Source organism: Sarcophilus harrisii, chromosome 5, assembly GCF_902635505.1.
Source record: "Sarcophilus harrisii chromosome 5, mSarHar1.11, whole genome shotgun sequence".
NCBI lineage: Eukaryota > Metazoa > Chordata > Mammalia > Dasyuromorphia > Dasyuridae > Sarcophilus > Sarcophilus harrisii.
In genome coordinates this window covers 110,489,341-110,506,652 of record NC_045430.1, presented here as the reverse complement: position 1 = coordinate 110,506,652, position 17,312 = coordinate 110,489,341, and the positions used below count along the sequence as shown (strand labels likewise).

The following is a 17,312-nucleotide window of genomic DNA, read 5'->3' as shown; positions in this document are numbered from 1 at the left end:
TAAAATACATATGTAATAGCATTTACATTCTTTCTGTTGTTATTTGCTTGCATTTTTGTTTTTCTTCCCAGGTTATTTTTACTAAAATCCAATTTTTCTTGTGTAGAGACAACTGTATAAATATGTACACGTATACTGTATTTAACATATACTTTAACATATTTAACATGTATGGGACTGCCTGCTATCTAGGGGAGGGGGGAAGGGAAGGAGGGGAAACGTTGGAACAGAAGTTTTTGCAAGGGTCTTTGTTGAAAAATTACCCATGCATATGTTTTGTCAATAAAAAGCTATAATAAATATGTGATATGTGTGTGTGTGTAGGTATACATATATATTTATTTGTAAAGGCATTTATTATTTTTTTCCAAATGAGCAATAAAAAAGAAATTTAAAAAAATAAAACTCTCATTACAAATATGTATAATTCAGCAAGAGGCAACTAGGTGACACATGGATAAAGTTCTTGTCTTGAAGTCAGGAAAACTCATCTTCTTAAGTTTAAATCTGATCTCAGACACTTAAACTAGCTGTGTGACTCTGGGCAAATCATTTAACCCCATTTGCCCAGTTTCTCCCAAAATTAAATCAGCAAAAGAAGCTGGAAAAATAAATAGCAAATCACTCTAGCATCTTTTCCAAGAAAATTCTAAAAGAATTATAAAAGACTGAAAGGGCTAAACAATAATAACTCAGCAAAACAAATTCTCATATTGCTTATGTTTTAAAAATGTATGTCTCATTCTATATTAAATGCATCACCTTTCTGGAGGAGATAGATGGTTTTTTTTTTTTTCACATTTGGGAAATAAATAGGTTTTTGTTGGAGGGGGAGCTTACTCACAAGGCCTGTCTTGTGGACAGCAGCAGGACAGTGGTAGATCTCCTCACTACTCTTAGGCCAGAAATTATATGAAAATAGAACAAAGAAGGCATAATGCCAGGGATGGTCCAGCATCACATTCACATTTTCCCATGGGATAGAACTGTTTTTTGCTATTTATTAACTGTGATATTCAAGATCATGCTTCCACACTCTGGTTCCCACTGTACAAGCCAATAGTGGTAGAAATAAGTCAAAGGGGTGCACAGTTTAGTAGCTTTTTGGACATTATTACAAATTGTTTTCTAGAAAGTTCAAACCATTTCATAGCTTCAATATCAGTGTCTTAGTATACCCATTTTCTTTCAATCTCTGCAACACTGATCATTTTCCTCTCTTGTCATCTTTGCCAGTATGATGGGTAGGAGATAGAACTTTAATTTCTTTAAGTTATTAATAATTCAGACTTTTTTCTTTAATGGTCATTGATATCTTGGATTCTTTCCTTGGAAAACTGCCCATTTATAATCTTAGGATTATTCATATATTGGAAAATAGTTTTTAGTTTTATAAATTTGAATCAGTTCCTCATACATTGTTGGATATGAGACCTTCGCAAGGGAAATTTTTTATAAGTATTTTTTTCTCAGTTATCTATTAGAAATATTCATCTCTCAGGATCACTGTTCAGGGATCTAGGCTTATGGGGAGAAACACAAAACCCAAGAGTTAGCTAGGGATTTGTGTCTCATAACTGCCTCAGCAAGCACATATTCTTACTGCCATATGCATGTGGTGACCTTTGCTGGGGTGGAGGAAGGCATGTATTGGGGGAAAGGAGGTGAGAATGTGAAGGAAAATCACCTCCACCCCCCAAAGTCCAAAAGAAAGCTATGTTCCAATCAAGAGATTGACTTCAAAAAATACTGGAAGCCAGATCCATTATTCATTTATTTTCTTTAGCAAGAGGCATTTGGTCTCTCCCCAAAGAACCAAAGCACATGAGTCCAGTTCCATGAGGTATACTCTAATTGAGGATATGAAAGGCTGCTGCTATGAATATTTTGGTGTAATAGTGTCCAATAAGCTCAAAGAGGTAATAGTAGCAGGTAGAGTTTGTATTTTCTGCCCTTTAGTTTCCATCTTCCCACTTTTTCCAATTCATTTTAGTCTACTCAATCTCTTTCATCCTAATCTGTATAGTCACCATTTGTTTGACTTCCTTCTTGTAGGTGAACAAGGATATTGTGTCAGGGCTGAAATATGTGCAGCATACTTACAGGACTGGGGCTAAAGGTAAGAGACTCCACATTTTCTAAACTCTATCAATGTGTAAACATTATTTAGTGAAAAGAACATTGGGCTAGTCCTTCTTAATTATTACTACTTAAGTCAATCATTCAACTTCTTTGGGCCTCAGTTGCTTCAAGTATGATCTAAAATTATCATGAAGAAAAGAGAATCTAAGTGTAGGAAATGGGACATGAACCCAGCTATCCCCAATTCCAAATTTAGCACTGTATCTGCTACCCCACATTGCCCCTATGAAGAAAAGACAAAATGAGAAAATGCATGTGAAAGCATTTGAAGAATAAAAATCCCTTTCCACATGCAAGAGGACAATATTATTATTACACAGACCAGACTTACACCAAAGCTATAACACGCTGTATTATTGAGATATTATCTGGTGAATCTGGAAAACAAAGGAAGTCAATAATTATTCAAGTATCATCAAAAGATGTTTTTGTCTTGAATAATCTGGATTGACTACCTTCAGGGCTCAGTCTCTCCCAAAATTAAATGAACAAATGAATAAATGGATAGATGATAGAAACATAATTTTAACAAACAAATAAATAAACCCTGTGTCATTTTTTGACTATACATGGATTTATAGCATAATGTCAGACATACAAGAAGAAAAAAGAATAGCTTTGGAGATCTACAATTACTCCTCCAGACCAATTATTAATAGCACTTAAAGAAATCCTTTTATTATTTTCTACTTGACTATCATTCAGATATCCATCCATTTAGATATGCTTCTCTGGAAGGCCACCTTCTCACTGTAGCTAATCTCACTCCCTAATTCATGGCTTTCCTTTTTTTCTATCAACCTATGATTGGCGTCAACTATTGATTCCTTATATCCAGGGCAATCATGGGTCTTTTTTATTTTTGCCTTGCCATTGATGTCCTCTTGGAGAAAGAAGGATGAATAATAACAACAATCAATTCCTTATGCTTTTTCTGATGATCCAACTAATACCCTCTCTCTATAAAAGGTCAACACTACGTTTATACAGAATAATAAAATTTTAGAAGCAGAAAACCCTTACAGATCATTCAGGCCAATCTCCTTTTTTACAATATTGGAAATAAGTTCCAGGAAGTTAAATTATTTAAATATATATATGTATATATAATATTAAATAATTATGTATATATAATATGTAGATAAAAATTATATCTCTATATAAATGAATATATTATATACAATTTGTTATTGGTAGCCAAAGAGTCATTAGACATTCATTCTATTACTAGTCTAGAATTCTTTTCACCCATTGGACACCAATAGGCTAGGACTTGGTCTTTGCATATTCTCCATGTCATTAATACTATCATTCTGAATGACAGTCTTCCTAATGAATTTTTCTTTCCTTTAGTGGACAAAGCGACATTTATGGTTGGCAGCTATGGGCCTCGGCTAGATGAGTATGAGTTCCTGACACCCCCAGAGGAGGCCCCCAAGGGCATGATAGCCCGGGGCACTTACCACAACAAGTCCTTCTTCACCGATGATGACAAACATAACCACCTCACCTGGGAGTGGAATCTGTCCATTAAAAAAGAGTGGACAGAATGAGCTCCTTGCTCTCTATGCCCTTCCCGACCACCCCCTTGCCTGCCGTACTGCTAGTGAATTATGTATTCTAAAACTTCACAGTTATGTTCTTCTTCCTGTGTGCCCCTTACCCAGGGTCTCCAAACTCTCCAACTATTCTCATTGCCACATGGCACCCTGGGAAATTTAATTGGTACAATTGGCATTTGGTACAATTTTGAGGGTAGTCCAGGCCTCTTTTCCTTCTGTCCTGCAAACAATATCCTCGTTTCACCACAAAAGCAGAAAGTGTTTAAATCCAAATTCCCTTTTACTCCCTTCTCCTTTTGAGACTCTTTGAAAATCCCTAATTTGACCAACATGAACATTTCCTTCAGGTACCATTTACCCTTCCCATGAGCTAGTGAATTATATAGAGAAAAAGAATGACAAGAGACAGAGAGAAAGAGAAACAGAGAAACTAAGAGAGAGAAAGAGAGAGAATGCAATCTCCCACTAGCAGTCCACCCAGGTGTTCCAGAACAGATTTCCTTTGGAATATCCTATAATGGTTGCTGCTATCCTGATAAAGGGTCTTAAACTGCCTTAATCTGTCTTTTATGAATAAAGCCACCTTGGGGTCTTCTATTTGTGAGCAAAACTGTAAACAATTCAATAGTTTATGAATAAAATTATTGCTGTCCAATATGGCTGAGTTTCTTATTTTCCCAATTTCTCCCTTTAAACACAACCAGCAGCCTTTGGAAACTTTCAGTCATCTGTTTTCTACATGGGCTAGGTACATGGGTGTACCTAATAATGCTATGACAGTCCTTGAACCAGCTCATTTCATTGGTCGTAGTGCAGCAGAGAGTGAGATTCCATGATTTGTAGGACAGAGATTGGAAGCTTTCTCTAGAGACGTTTCTCTTATTCACTTTTTGGATATCCAGTAAAAATGATGTATCTGGCTGTCCTGTGAAAAGAAAACTTATCTCTGTTTGTCAGATATTTTATTCCAGAAACTGAAAATTGCATAAGTAGAGATTCTTAACCAGGGATCGATCCATGAACTTGAATTTTTAAAATAAGTACTTCAATATAATTTTTTGTAATCATTTTTGTAATCATTTCTTACATGTTTTACTGTATACATTTGAAAACATCTGAGAAGGGGATCCCTAGATTCACAAAACTGCCCAAAGGGTCCATGACAGAAAGTTTAAAAAGTCCTGCTCTAGAGCCAGCAGCTGAATTCCCATGGCTCTGAGATCACTTCAGCCAATTCACAACAGAGCACATGAGGATCAGCTTCCCAGGCAAGACACCAAGTTCAACATTTGAAACAGGAGAAGAACAAGGCAGACATTGGAACCTATCCAGTCTGGCCGACTCTTGCTTTCTCCTCATTCAGGGTCTGCATCTAGAATTTACTGCAGAAGGTCAACAATCCCTTCGTAAAAGAAAAAATTACTAATTTATCCATGTAGAGGTGTAAACACAAAGGTAAATGGTAAAATTATACCTTTTTCTCCAAAAATGGAAAACCTATCATGAAAAAAAAGAACTTTACCCTGAACAGAAAAATAATGTCTGGTGATTATAATGTATAAACAACTACTAAACTGGGTCATTCCCACATATCAACAAGATCTAGGAGGATACCACTTTGGGGGAAATTGGTACTGAAATGCATATCCATTTTTTCTCAGTTGAGTCATTGACCATTCCCATTTTTATCTCTATGATTCAATAATGCCATTGTTGCCCAGGAAGCTGTGTTGCTTATAGATATCACAGTAGCCAAGACTTTCATGGTTACTGCTAATGTGGCTGTAGGAGGATTCTTTCAGGTTTTTCTAGACAGTTTCTTGAGCCTGCAAAGGCCTAAAATTTTACCTGCTGTTCTCCTAAAGATGTTCTGACATAATCATGAAGCTGAAAAAGCCCATTCCTAGAAAAAATAATGCTAAATTAGAAGCAGGATAAAGACTTTGTGAACTAACAGTGTAGCATCATTTAAAAACAGTCCTAGATCCCATGTCTTCTATTCCATCCATGTGTTTTTCTTCTAAGTGCTAAAGTTTCTGGCTACGTCTTTCTTCCTAGGTAAGGAAAAGCAAAAGAGCAGGAAATTGAGACTGGGATCTATCATATAGTAAGATAAACCAAGGAGCTTCCTGGATCACTGCCTTCCTTACTTTAACTTGTGGATCTGATGAGCTACTGGAGCTTTGGGCTTTCATCTTTAGGATCAATGGAAACTATTCAATTAAAATGTATACTGCTCCTAGTAACTCCTAGGGATACTTGTCCCTTCCCTCAACATTTCCTCCTCTTTGCCCATGCTTTTCCTTTGTTTTCTCCTCTCCTGCTCTAGTGTATTAGCTTAGATAGTCAGATACTCCCACTCTCTAACTGGCAACCATTTGGTAGCCCACGGATATCTTCAGACTTGTAATTCCTCCTTTTTCCTGTCTGTAGCCAACCACTCCAACTCCCCATCACCCAGCTGTCAACTCTGTGTACACAGCTGAAAATAGACACAATAGGATGTGAGTGGAGGAGGAGAAATAGGAACTCATTTTTAAGTAGTGAGCCATTTAAGCTGCAGACAAAAACATAAGGAGGAAAGGCATAAAAATGGATCTTGTAGATGTCTGCAATAATTTAAAAAGCCACCAGATATCACTTTTTCCCTAAGGAGAACAACACACAGTTGCAAAAGAAATAAGGAACATCTTGGAATACAAGTTAAGCTCCCAACTCCCACTGAGACTGGCAGGAGTTCAGAATTACATGCCTTCATAAGCAGCATCTTGTCTCCGGAGAAAGCACCCGGGCATTTCTAGGGCAATGAGCTCTCAATGTATGGCGTGGCATAGGACCAGAGATAATATGTTATGGTCTTTAAGAAAACCAATAATAGTAAGGATAAAACATGGGGCCAGGCAACATAATTTGAGTCATAGGATAATTTCTACCACAAAATGTGACTTCTATCTGACTGGGCTTCTCTCATAAACTGATAAGAATGGTAAAAAAAAAAAAAAAAAAAAAAAAAAGTGAAGGGAGAGAAGAAGAGAAAGTATCAAGATATACAAACATGTTTAAAACATTGTCTGACACATAGTAGGTAGGCACTTAATAAATGTTTATTGATTAATTGCAATAACATAAAAATAGGATAAAAAGAGTTCAAACATGATGCTTCATAATCTTTAACATCAAGAAGGATACAATAAAGAAAAATAAGTTAAGTAAAAATATAATTCAGAAATCAGAAAATGTAAATCTCAGCACACAGGATAAATAATGAGAAGGTCAGATCAAAGAAAATTCTTGGAATAAGTCCTAGTAAAATGTTAGAAGGGATGAGATAGTTTGAATTAATTGCTTAAATAAATGAAGTGGAGAAGAACAAATGAAGAAATAAAAATAATAAAATAAATAAAATAGACATATAATAATTTTAAATTAGAAAAATAGTGAAAAGATAGACAAATGGGAGCAGGGGAAGAGGAAAGAACCTGTGGGAATAGCCCAGCAGCAAAACAGTTTAAGTAAAAATAATCAAAAGGGACAAAGAATTAAATTAAAAGGAGACAGAATAAAAATTATTCTCAAGAACAAATGGAGGGAAAGCAATCATATCTTTACATGTGAATGGATATAGCCAGGATATCAACTATATACATCTTGGGGATAGTAGTTGGAGGTCTGCACTTGAACTCAAGTAGATTTGGGGTTAGGATACAAACTCTGAGCCACAGAAGTTACATGAAATCAGACAAATAATTAAGCCTCATTGAACTTCTGTTTCTTCATCTTTATAGATATGTAGATATAGTTATATCTTTATAGATATCTATATAAATAGATATGGATTTTCCTTTATAAAGGGAATACTTATATTTTCTATCAAATAGGGCTGCTAACAGAGAATAGTTTTGTTGCTTGAAGAAAGGTAAACTTTTTTTCTTTCTTTTTCCTTATCACACACTCTGAACACTGACTGGAAAAAAGATCACATGATAATAGCTTGTTGCATCAGGAAAAATTGCACCAAGTCACTATGTACTACAAAATACATAGTAATTTCCTGTGCCTGTGGCCCTTTTATTCCCTGTTAGTGTTTCTTTAGTCAGGGTTTGCAGTAGTTTCTATGCAGTATTTAGCACTAGTTCATGATACTGAGAGGAATTAATTCTCCCCACTATGCTCAAACTCCCATCACAAAAATTTTGAGAGTGAACAGTTCAATAATATTTACTTAGTCTCAAATTTTATTTTCCCATATTTACCAGGAAGGAAGCGTGGTGGTAATGGGAAAAACACTGGGCTGAGTCAGGAAGTCTGGATTTAAATCCTGTCTTAGTCACTGTGTGACCTTGGACAAGTCTGTGGGCCTCATGTATCTCATCTATGAAATGAAGAGCATGGATCATGGTTCTCTGTAGCTCTTAATCAGTGAAGTTGTGAGACTCCATTGAGATCACTAATATAAAGCACTTTATAAACCTTAAGGTATTATATAAATGCCCCTTATTGTCATTATTATTATTAGCCTACAATCACCAGACTTCCAGGGTGATTATGACTTCATTCCCTGAGTCTTCTATTGCACTCTGCTGAGCTCAAGCAATATTTATAAAGCAGTACAGAGGTATGCTGGTAAGTGTTGAACAAACTATAGGGCACAATCTTTTAAATTTAACCTCATTATTAACACCTTGTTAATTCTAGTCAATTAATAAAATAACGAATCAAACTGTTTTGTGGCAATTGCTGATTTCTGAGGTGTAAATGCTCCAACTGAAAATTTAATATTTGCTTATAACTGACTCCAACCCCTTCTTAGTTCTAATAATCTCTGAATCTATGTCCTTACTCTCTGTTATTCTTTGTTTTTATTTTTTATTTCCTTAAAAAAATATAGTCTCTGTCTCTGATTGGTTTCTCCCATCCATGAGTAAAGCAGTCAAGTAGACCAAGTAGAATTCAAAATTCCTTGAGAGTAAGGGGAGGAGTAGTCCAATTTACAGTACATATATTAAAATTGTAATAATACAGAGATCAGCAAGAAAGGGGGGAATAAATAGAACATCTCTAGGATCCCTACCTTTTGTGCCTAAAATGCTACAGCCTTAACTCTACCAGGTGTCTTGGCTTTCAGTTCCCTTCAAGTTTGTGGTAGAAATGATAGTCATAAAGTAAAGGTAGAGATAGCAGTAAGAATTGGGTGCCCAGTTAGCAACCAAAGTAATAGCTATTATGACTATCGACTATTGGTCCCACACAATACAATTCTATTAAACAGATAATCATTAGACATCTATTATGTTAGAGACACTGAGGATACAAAAATGAACACATGAAAACTGTTCCCAGAAAAAAAAATATGTGTAAATATACACCCACAAATAACAGATGCAAAGGAGATTAAATTTAATTAATTAAATATTAATTAATTTAATAATTAAAGTCAAATAAAGGTCACTACAAAAGAAAAATCAAAGCAAAATGAGAATATTGAGGAAAGAGAAATCATTTTTTTTCTCAGGCATTGGGATATCATAAAATGTTTCATGAAGAGGGTGGTACAAGAGCTACTTCTCAAAGGTAGAGATGAATTCCAAAATTCTTTAAATCCAAAAATCTTTAATTCTTTAAATCTTCATTCAGTCTAAGGTTCAAATGACCTTCTTATACCATACCCTCATAAATTCTCACCCTACTTAATTTAAATTAATCAAGTTAATTTTAATTGTTTAATTTTAATCCTTATGCTTTTCCAGATTTTCTCCAACCAATTTTAACAAGTCATTCCTTTAAGCCCTTCCAAATCACCACTATATTTTCTTCAAACTTCTGCCATCTTTGCATAATAGGACAACTGTCCAATAGGGACCCAAGTCCTTAGAGCTCTGTGTATTCTGCCTTGTATCATCTTTCATAGAGATTAGATGGGCCTACCTCTCAAAATATGTGTTAGATACAATGGAGAGAACTTTCCCTGGTTCAAAAGTATTTAAGGTATCCTTTGACTGTTTCCCACTACTTTAATTTGGAGTGATGGAAAGCTTCTTAATTAGCTTTGAAACCAGAATGAACTCCAAAAGGCACAAACAAATCAAATCTGCTTCTTTTCCCTAGTGCTAAATGAGACAAAATTCTCTGGGTGTGGAGAGAATTAGTAGGTGTAGCCTCTGGTTGTATTATTTCCCCACAAGGGCAACCACATGACAGTGAACCCAAGGTATTCCCTATTTCTGCTATTACTATTTTATCTATTTTTCCTTGGTTTTCAATGATTAAGCTTTAGTGATAGAACAACCTAGATTTTGAACTTCCAAAGGTAAAGAGTCATCAGAGATCTGGAAATGGTAGTCCATAATAAAGCCATAGAAGTCAAATCCAATGAGGAGATATCCCCAAAAAGTGACTTGTGAGACCCAGTCCACTGATTCAACTGGCAAGAGACCATGTCCTACAAGACAGACAGTGACTTGTGCATAGGTTATTAAACTCTTAGAAGGAAACCAATGAAAGAAATGTTAGCAGTCAGTCCCTTGAGTCTGTTCTCCCCAGGAACCAAGGCAATAGAAGAAAGTGACTCATAATTATAGGAACTTCAGGTTTTGTTATATTCTCACAGTATATTTCAATTGATTAATGGATAGTAGGACAGTAATCACTTGTTAAGTGATCAGTTAATACTGAGAAGAATACACTGGATGGAAGCTAATTAATTTCAGAAGATAAATTTCAGAAAGCCCCTCAAGGTTATCCCAAAGTTAATTCTCTCAGGTAAGCACTTCTCAACCCTCAACTGACCAGCGTGAGTGAGGGTTGAAAGAGTAGTTCCAAATTCTATTCACAACTACACATGAAATTTTTAACCAACTTTCCTTTTTACATCTCATTTTCGTCAAAACCTGACTTTTCTAACAGCTCCTCTTTCTTTGTAATCCTTTCCCCTGTAATCTAGTCCTTTTTCCAATCCTTCTGGGTCTCAAAATCCAAAGGAAAAGTGACCATTCTGCTTCTAAACTATTCTACTGTCATTGGTTCTCTTAAGAATGAAGATAAACAACAATTTTAACATCAACTCCCCAGTAACATTTCCTGAAATCAGAAAATACTACTTTTTCCCATCCTGGATATTTACCTTCTTTCAGATTAATCTCAATTTTTTCATCATTGTTAGCTTCTAGATTATAGCCTTTCTCTCTACTTAATCCTAAAATTAACCTCAGGGACTTCAATTTGTGCTTGAAATTCCTCTAAAATTCTGAGCACATAATTTCTCAACTTTCTTAACTCTAATAGTCTTCTTTCCTGCCCCACTTCAGTAACATACAAAAATTCACACCATAGATTTAACATTTTTTTTGGAATAATACCACTACCAAGAGTTTTAATTGTGATATTCTCCTAAACATAATCTCCTATCCTTTTTTACCTCTCCCAAATTGTCACTTTAACACTAAATCTTTTACTGTATGTCTCAAGGGATCTTCAGGACCTTATCCTATCATCACAATCGTTTGAGACCATCTTCTCCATTTTGGTTCCACTTACTTTCATACTTAAACTGAAAAATGGAATGCCACAGGATGTACCAGCAGAATAGTTCATCCATCTCTAAGAAGGTAGCATTTAATTCCATAAAAAGTAAAGCACAATAGAAACTTAGAAAGATTTCTTAGTTATGCTGATAGTAACAATCCAAAGTGTTTTTTTTACAATGCATTGAAGATTATTTATGAGCCAGAGACCTATGGTGTATCTCAACTGCTCAGTGCTGATGGTGTCACACATTAGTGAGAAGGACATGATCCTAGAGAGATAGGATGAATACTTCCATAGCATTCTTATAAGACCATCATCAATCAATGCTGAAGCTAGTGATCATATCAATCATTCTCTAGCTGAAGTTCCAACTGAAGAAGAGATTTTGAATGCCATTAGTCTACTTTCATGTAGTAAAGCATCAGGTGCTGATTCTATTCATTGCTCATACAAAAGCTGACTAAAATTTTCTAGATTATATGGCAAGAGGAAGAGCCTCAGAAGTTCAAGGATGCTTTCCTTATCCATCTTTATTAAAGTTAAAGGGAATAAATTGTCCTGTGACCATCACAGAGGAAACTCTTAGTCATTACTGGCAAGACTTGCCAGAGTCCTCCTTAATAGCTAACCCTACACTTGAAAAAAAAAAAGTCATCCACTTAAAACCCAGTATAGCTTCAGAATGGACTGAGGAGCAGTCTAATAGGAGCTCCAGGAGAAATGCCAGGAAAAATCAACATTTGTAGATCTAACTAAGGTCTTTCACATGTCAATCATAACGGTTTGTGGAAAATTATGACAAAATTTGGTTGCCTAGAGAACTTAGTTCATCAGTATAGTAAGTCAATTTCATGATGTCACATTTGCCCACATTCTGGACAATGGACAATGCTCTCCAGCTTTCCCAGTCACCAATGGAGTAAAATAAGGCTGTGTGCTCACTCCCATGCTTTATAGCATTATGTTTTTAACTCATATTGTCACTCTCTTATTTTCTTCTCTAAAGTCAATACATCATTTTCACGCTGAGAGCTCCCTCAGGAGGTCACTCTTCAACTACAATCTGCAGCTTTCTGTCATGCAATCAGTAAAATTTCCTACCCTAGCTCATTCCCTAATTATACTAGTTGTTTGCTCTTTTGTCTTGTTCTTCTCTATTATTCCTTCATACCTGTGCCTCTGTTCAACCAACAACAGACCTGAGGCTAGATCCTAATTAAGTTAAATAGGTTAGAGAATTGCCTGCATGGCTTCATCACATACCCTCTGGTTTATAATTACATCTTCATTTATTCTTGATCTTAGAGTTTCTCCAGCTCCTGATATTATGATCTGACTACCTCAAAACACTGTCTACAACTAAACTCTCCATTTCCTCATTACCAATTATCTTCTCAATTCCTTGCAAATTTGGTTTCATGTCTACCATTCTACTGAATATACTCTAAAGTCAACAAAAATCATTCTATCATCAAAATAGATGCTCTCATTTTTATCAGATGGACCTCTTTTATGGCTTTTGAGGCTATTGACTACACCTATCCTACAAAGTAGTCTTTCTTTCTTGGATTTAAATATATATTTTTGTTAATGACCACCTTCTCTTAATCACTTCATCTGTCTCCTGACTTTTCCCCACAATCTTCTAAATGTTGATATTTTTCAAAGGTCCATCCTTGGTCTTCTTTTTCTCTCTCTACTCTTTCTTCCTTGGCAATATCATTCACTTCTACAACTTCAACCATTATTGCTTCTGTAAATTATATATGTACAGTGTATATATGTAAAGTTTTGACCCTTGTCATGAATTCCAGATCCCATCCAAATGTCCTCAGCATCTTAGAATTGGAATCATAGATTTTAGAGTTGGAGAGCCCTTAGAAGTGATTCTTTCTTATTTTACAAATGAAAAACTGAAGCACAAAGAGATTAAATGATACCCCCAAAGTTACACTAAACTAGTAAATATTTAAGGTAGGAATTGGGCCTAGGTCTTCCTGAGTTCAAATATAGAATTCTCTCTACAAATCCACATTATATTAAACTTATCATGTCCAAAATCCAAGTTTATAGATTTTCAATTAAAATTAATCCTCCATACTTCATTGTTTCAGTTCATGATACCATTATTTATCCTTGTCTCACATGTCTAAAATCTTGGAGTTATCTTCTATTCCTTTGTCTCCTAATAAGACATATTAATTTTTCACATATCTAATCAGTTACCAGATAGATCCTTTCTGCAATATTTTTCACACTCATCTTTCCTCTGTTTTCCTACTCTTGTCTCACTGTCAGTGGCCCTTACTATTATCTTCCTAGACTTATCACCTAATAAATCATCCAACTTCGACTATCTACCCTTCTTTTTCATTGATCATAGAATTACTCATGCCGTTCACCTGTTTTAAAATATTCACACTATTTAAATAAAATGGTAATTAGGGGGTACCTAGGGGGCAGAGTAGAAGTCAGAAGAACCTGAGTTCAAATTTGGCCTCAGACACTTAGCACTCCCTTAGCTGTGTGAACCTGGGCAAGTCACTTAACGCCAATTGCCTCAGCAAAAATAAAATAAAATAAAAATAATTTAAAAATTAAAAAATAAAATGATAACTATTGGTTACCATTATTGAAATTCCTCTCCCTAGCTTTCAAGGGCCTCAAAAATCCGGTGCCATCCTAATTTTTCAGTCTTATCTCATACTGTTCCCCTTCATATACTTTTTGCTCTTGGCAAATTGAACTACTGTATTCCTCAGGCTTGCCCCGCTCCTACCTATATACTGTGTTCTTCCTTCTCCCACAATATATCCCCAGTGCTTGTACCAAATAGGTTATTATTTCTGAAAAGTTAAATCTTAAACTCTTTGCACATTGAATTCCTAACTATCCTTTAACTCAAACGCTATCTCCTTTAGGAGGCTTTCCTTGATTCCTTTTTTGGAAAAGACCTTCTCAATCAGATTTCATACAGCACTTTTTTTGTAATTTGAATACACATATAATAGTATACATTATAGTTATCTATGTTTTATGAATTTTGTTTCTACTAAACTATAGGATTTACAGGATCTTGGACTGTATCTTACCTAAGTTTTATACCTCTTTAGTACCTGGTACTAGCATCCACACACAGCAAATGCTTAATGAATATTTATTGAATGAATAAATGAATAAAAGTTAAATGAAGAAAATGAAAAAAATGGAGAGAGTGTGTGACAGCCACAGGGGATAAATTGTATAAATTTAAGCATTCAGGTAAGTTTAGGGAACAGTAATATTCCAACTTAGTCACTGAAGACTTTTGAAAAGTGGAATATTGTTGGTCTACATTAAGAATATAATTTGGCCAGCTAAATGATAACTGCAAAAATCAGCCTGCATTTTTAGACTACAATAAAATTTTAAAGGATAATGAATTGAGCCCTTGATTTCTGTATTATTTGGGCTACTGCTAATCAGTTTTCATGTGTGCTTTTTCCTGGTATTGTTCCTAAATTTTTTGTCTCCAATACAATTTTTTTTTAAATTTCCTGCTTCAAAATTTAGGGAAAAAATAGCAATATCTATATTTTATGATGTGGTTCAAAATTTTAAAGCTATATCATTTGGGTTAGCACCATTGTGGAGGCATGGAGATAGTACATCACAAGAATGAGCGTGATCCTATTCACCATACATTGCCAGGACAATGAGGTCTTTATCACAGTTTTTTAATTGCTGAATCGGAGGCCTCAGGAGAATCAGAAGTGGTCACCTAATCCACACACCTATCTCCCAAGCATGCTGAAAGTACTTAGTAACATCATATTCTCCCTGTCCTTGGTGATAAGCATATTATATCCTCCCTTATAGACTATAAACTTTGATGGCAGTGATTCTATTGACATCTACAAAACTGCACTGTCCAGAACACTGTCTCATAAATAGCAGACATTCACTAACGTTAGTTGAATTTGTTAGATAATAATTGACCCTAAACCATTCCTAAATATTAGCATCATCAAGTAGACCCAATTGGTTAACTCAAAGGTAATCAAAAGAAGAGCAAGAGTATTTTATCTTGATGGATCTTACCAACTCCCATGTAGAAATTTTTTGTAATATCTAATGTAAAGCATTCTAAACAATTCTCTACCATTTTCGGTTAGCAAAAATTCTGAATAAAATTCTTTGTCTGGTTATAAGAAATGAGTATGGAATATTTTGCTTCACAGAGCAGGGAGCATCTAAACTAAGCTTTGAAGGAAGATTAAAATTCTAATAGGAGGACTTAAGGAAGGATTTCAATCCTGATTTGGAGAATGAAAATCGAATGGAGGTGGGAGGTGAAATTTTAAGGCTGGGCAACAGATGAAGTTGAAGCCTTATGTGAAATAAAAATGAAACTATGTTGTAGAGGGCCTTAAATGCCAGGTTGAGAAGTTAATATTTTATTCTAGAGGCAAAAAGTAGTTTTCGGCAGGTTGTTGCTGTTGTTTTGTCCTTTGTTCTCGAGGAAAACCATAACATCAGGGAGGTGACGCCATGACATGCAACTGAACTGGATTTAAGTGAGGAAGGGCTATGCAAGATCACCTGCCTCAATTTCCCTTCCAGAGTCATCTGGGTCCAGTAGCCAAATATAGATCAGGAGATGGCCCTGGATGAAATGGGAGACGTTGACCTTTTACAGCTAAAGTCTTCAACAGTGAAGTATGCATAGAACATGGAAGTGGAGTCCCAAAGACCTGAGTTCTAATCTGATCTCAGACACTTAATAGCCTTATGAACCTGGACAAGCTATTTCAATTATGTATGCCTCAGTTTTCTCAACTATAAAATGGGGCTAATAACTCACCTAACTCACAAGATATTGTGGGCATCAAATGAGATTGCATTTGTAAAGCTCTTAGCACAGGACCTGATACATAGAAGATACTATATAAATGTGGGTTCCCTTCCCCCACTTCCCTGTGCTTTATAAAAAACAATTTTGACAATAGTTGTTGCTGCTGACCATCTTCTCAGCCTGAATATTCTCTTTTCCCTGGATTTTTATAGCACTGCTCTCTTTTGGCCCTTCTCCTACTGCTCTGACTAGTCCGTCTCAACTTCCTTTGCCATGTGTGGTCGCACTTCAGGGATCTAAGAGTTATCTGGTGAATGGCATCCAGTAAGAGATGATGATGAGAACCCTAGTCATGTTGAAATTCTGTAGGACAAAATTTAAGGGACAAGAAATTGAGGATGAACCAGAAAAAGAGGTATAAGGTGTGTTGAGACACTTTATGTGTATTGAGAATAAAGCAATGTCATAAAAACCAAAATAGAAGAGAGGATAAAAGAAAACCTAGGAAAGGAAAGCTGTTATAATAGTTTCCCATGTGTTTAGCAGACCTAACACTGTCAGAGAAGATGCTAGAGCCCACAAATTTAACCCATTCCTCTTTTAGATAAGAAAATCAAGTCCCAAAGAGATAGATTTGCCCCATTACTTTCATCTCATAAGTATCAGAGACGAGACTTAGAACTATATAGTCAGTTCCTGTCTCCAAATCTGGTGCTTTTTCCAAAATACCATTCTGATCTAACATGATTTATTATTCATAAAGCCACATTTATTACTTTCCAGAACTCTGTGTTCTCCTCTGGAATATTTTTTTTTTGTTTACCACTAGTTATTTAGCTGCTTTGAGTGTGCCTTTGAGATCTTTTTAGACAGATTGGCTTATAGGCAATACTAAATACAAACATTATTTCCTGTCTAAACTCACTGGAAGATCTGGAAGTGGCTCTGTTTATGTCTTTCCTGTCTCCAGGAAAAATTTTTTTTAGTTTATACCTTATAATTTTAATAGGAATCTTTATCAAGAACTTAGAATCATCATCTTTATTATTATTAATTATTATTGTAGCTATTGCTGCTGCTTTTGTTTGGGCCATGAATACCAAGACTTTTCATTCTGGACTGACTTTTCTGCTCAGTAACAGATGCGTCTGTGGAAAGTTGCCTGGTACACATAAAGGGAATAATTAAATAGAATTTTTCCCCAAACTGTTGGTTTCAGGGTCAGATTTTCTTTCCAGTACACTATACAA

At 35.4% G+C, this 17,312-nt stretch overlaps 1 protein-coding gene across 3 annotated transcripts in view; it reads left to right on the top strand.

Moving 5' to 3' along the window:
- The window catches only part of ARHGDIB (Rho GDP dissociation inhibitor beta), a 74,535-nt gene extending 70,174 nt beyond the window's left edge, over positions 1–4,361 (top strand). For all 3 annotated transcript variants that reach the window (XM_031938338.1, XM_012550698.3, XM_012550699.3), the window contains 2 exons: positions 2,056–2,119; positions 3,496–4,361. In XM_031938338.1, coding sequence (XP_031794198.1) covers positions 2,056–2,119; positions 3,496–3,695 — 264 coding nt within the window. In that variant the 3' untranslated portion in view covers positions 3,696–4,361. The remainder of the gene's footprint in view (positions 1–2,055; positions 2,120–3,495) is intronic.
- Positions 4,362–17,312: the final 12,951 nt, after the last annotated feature.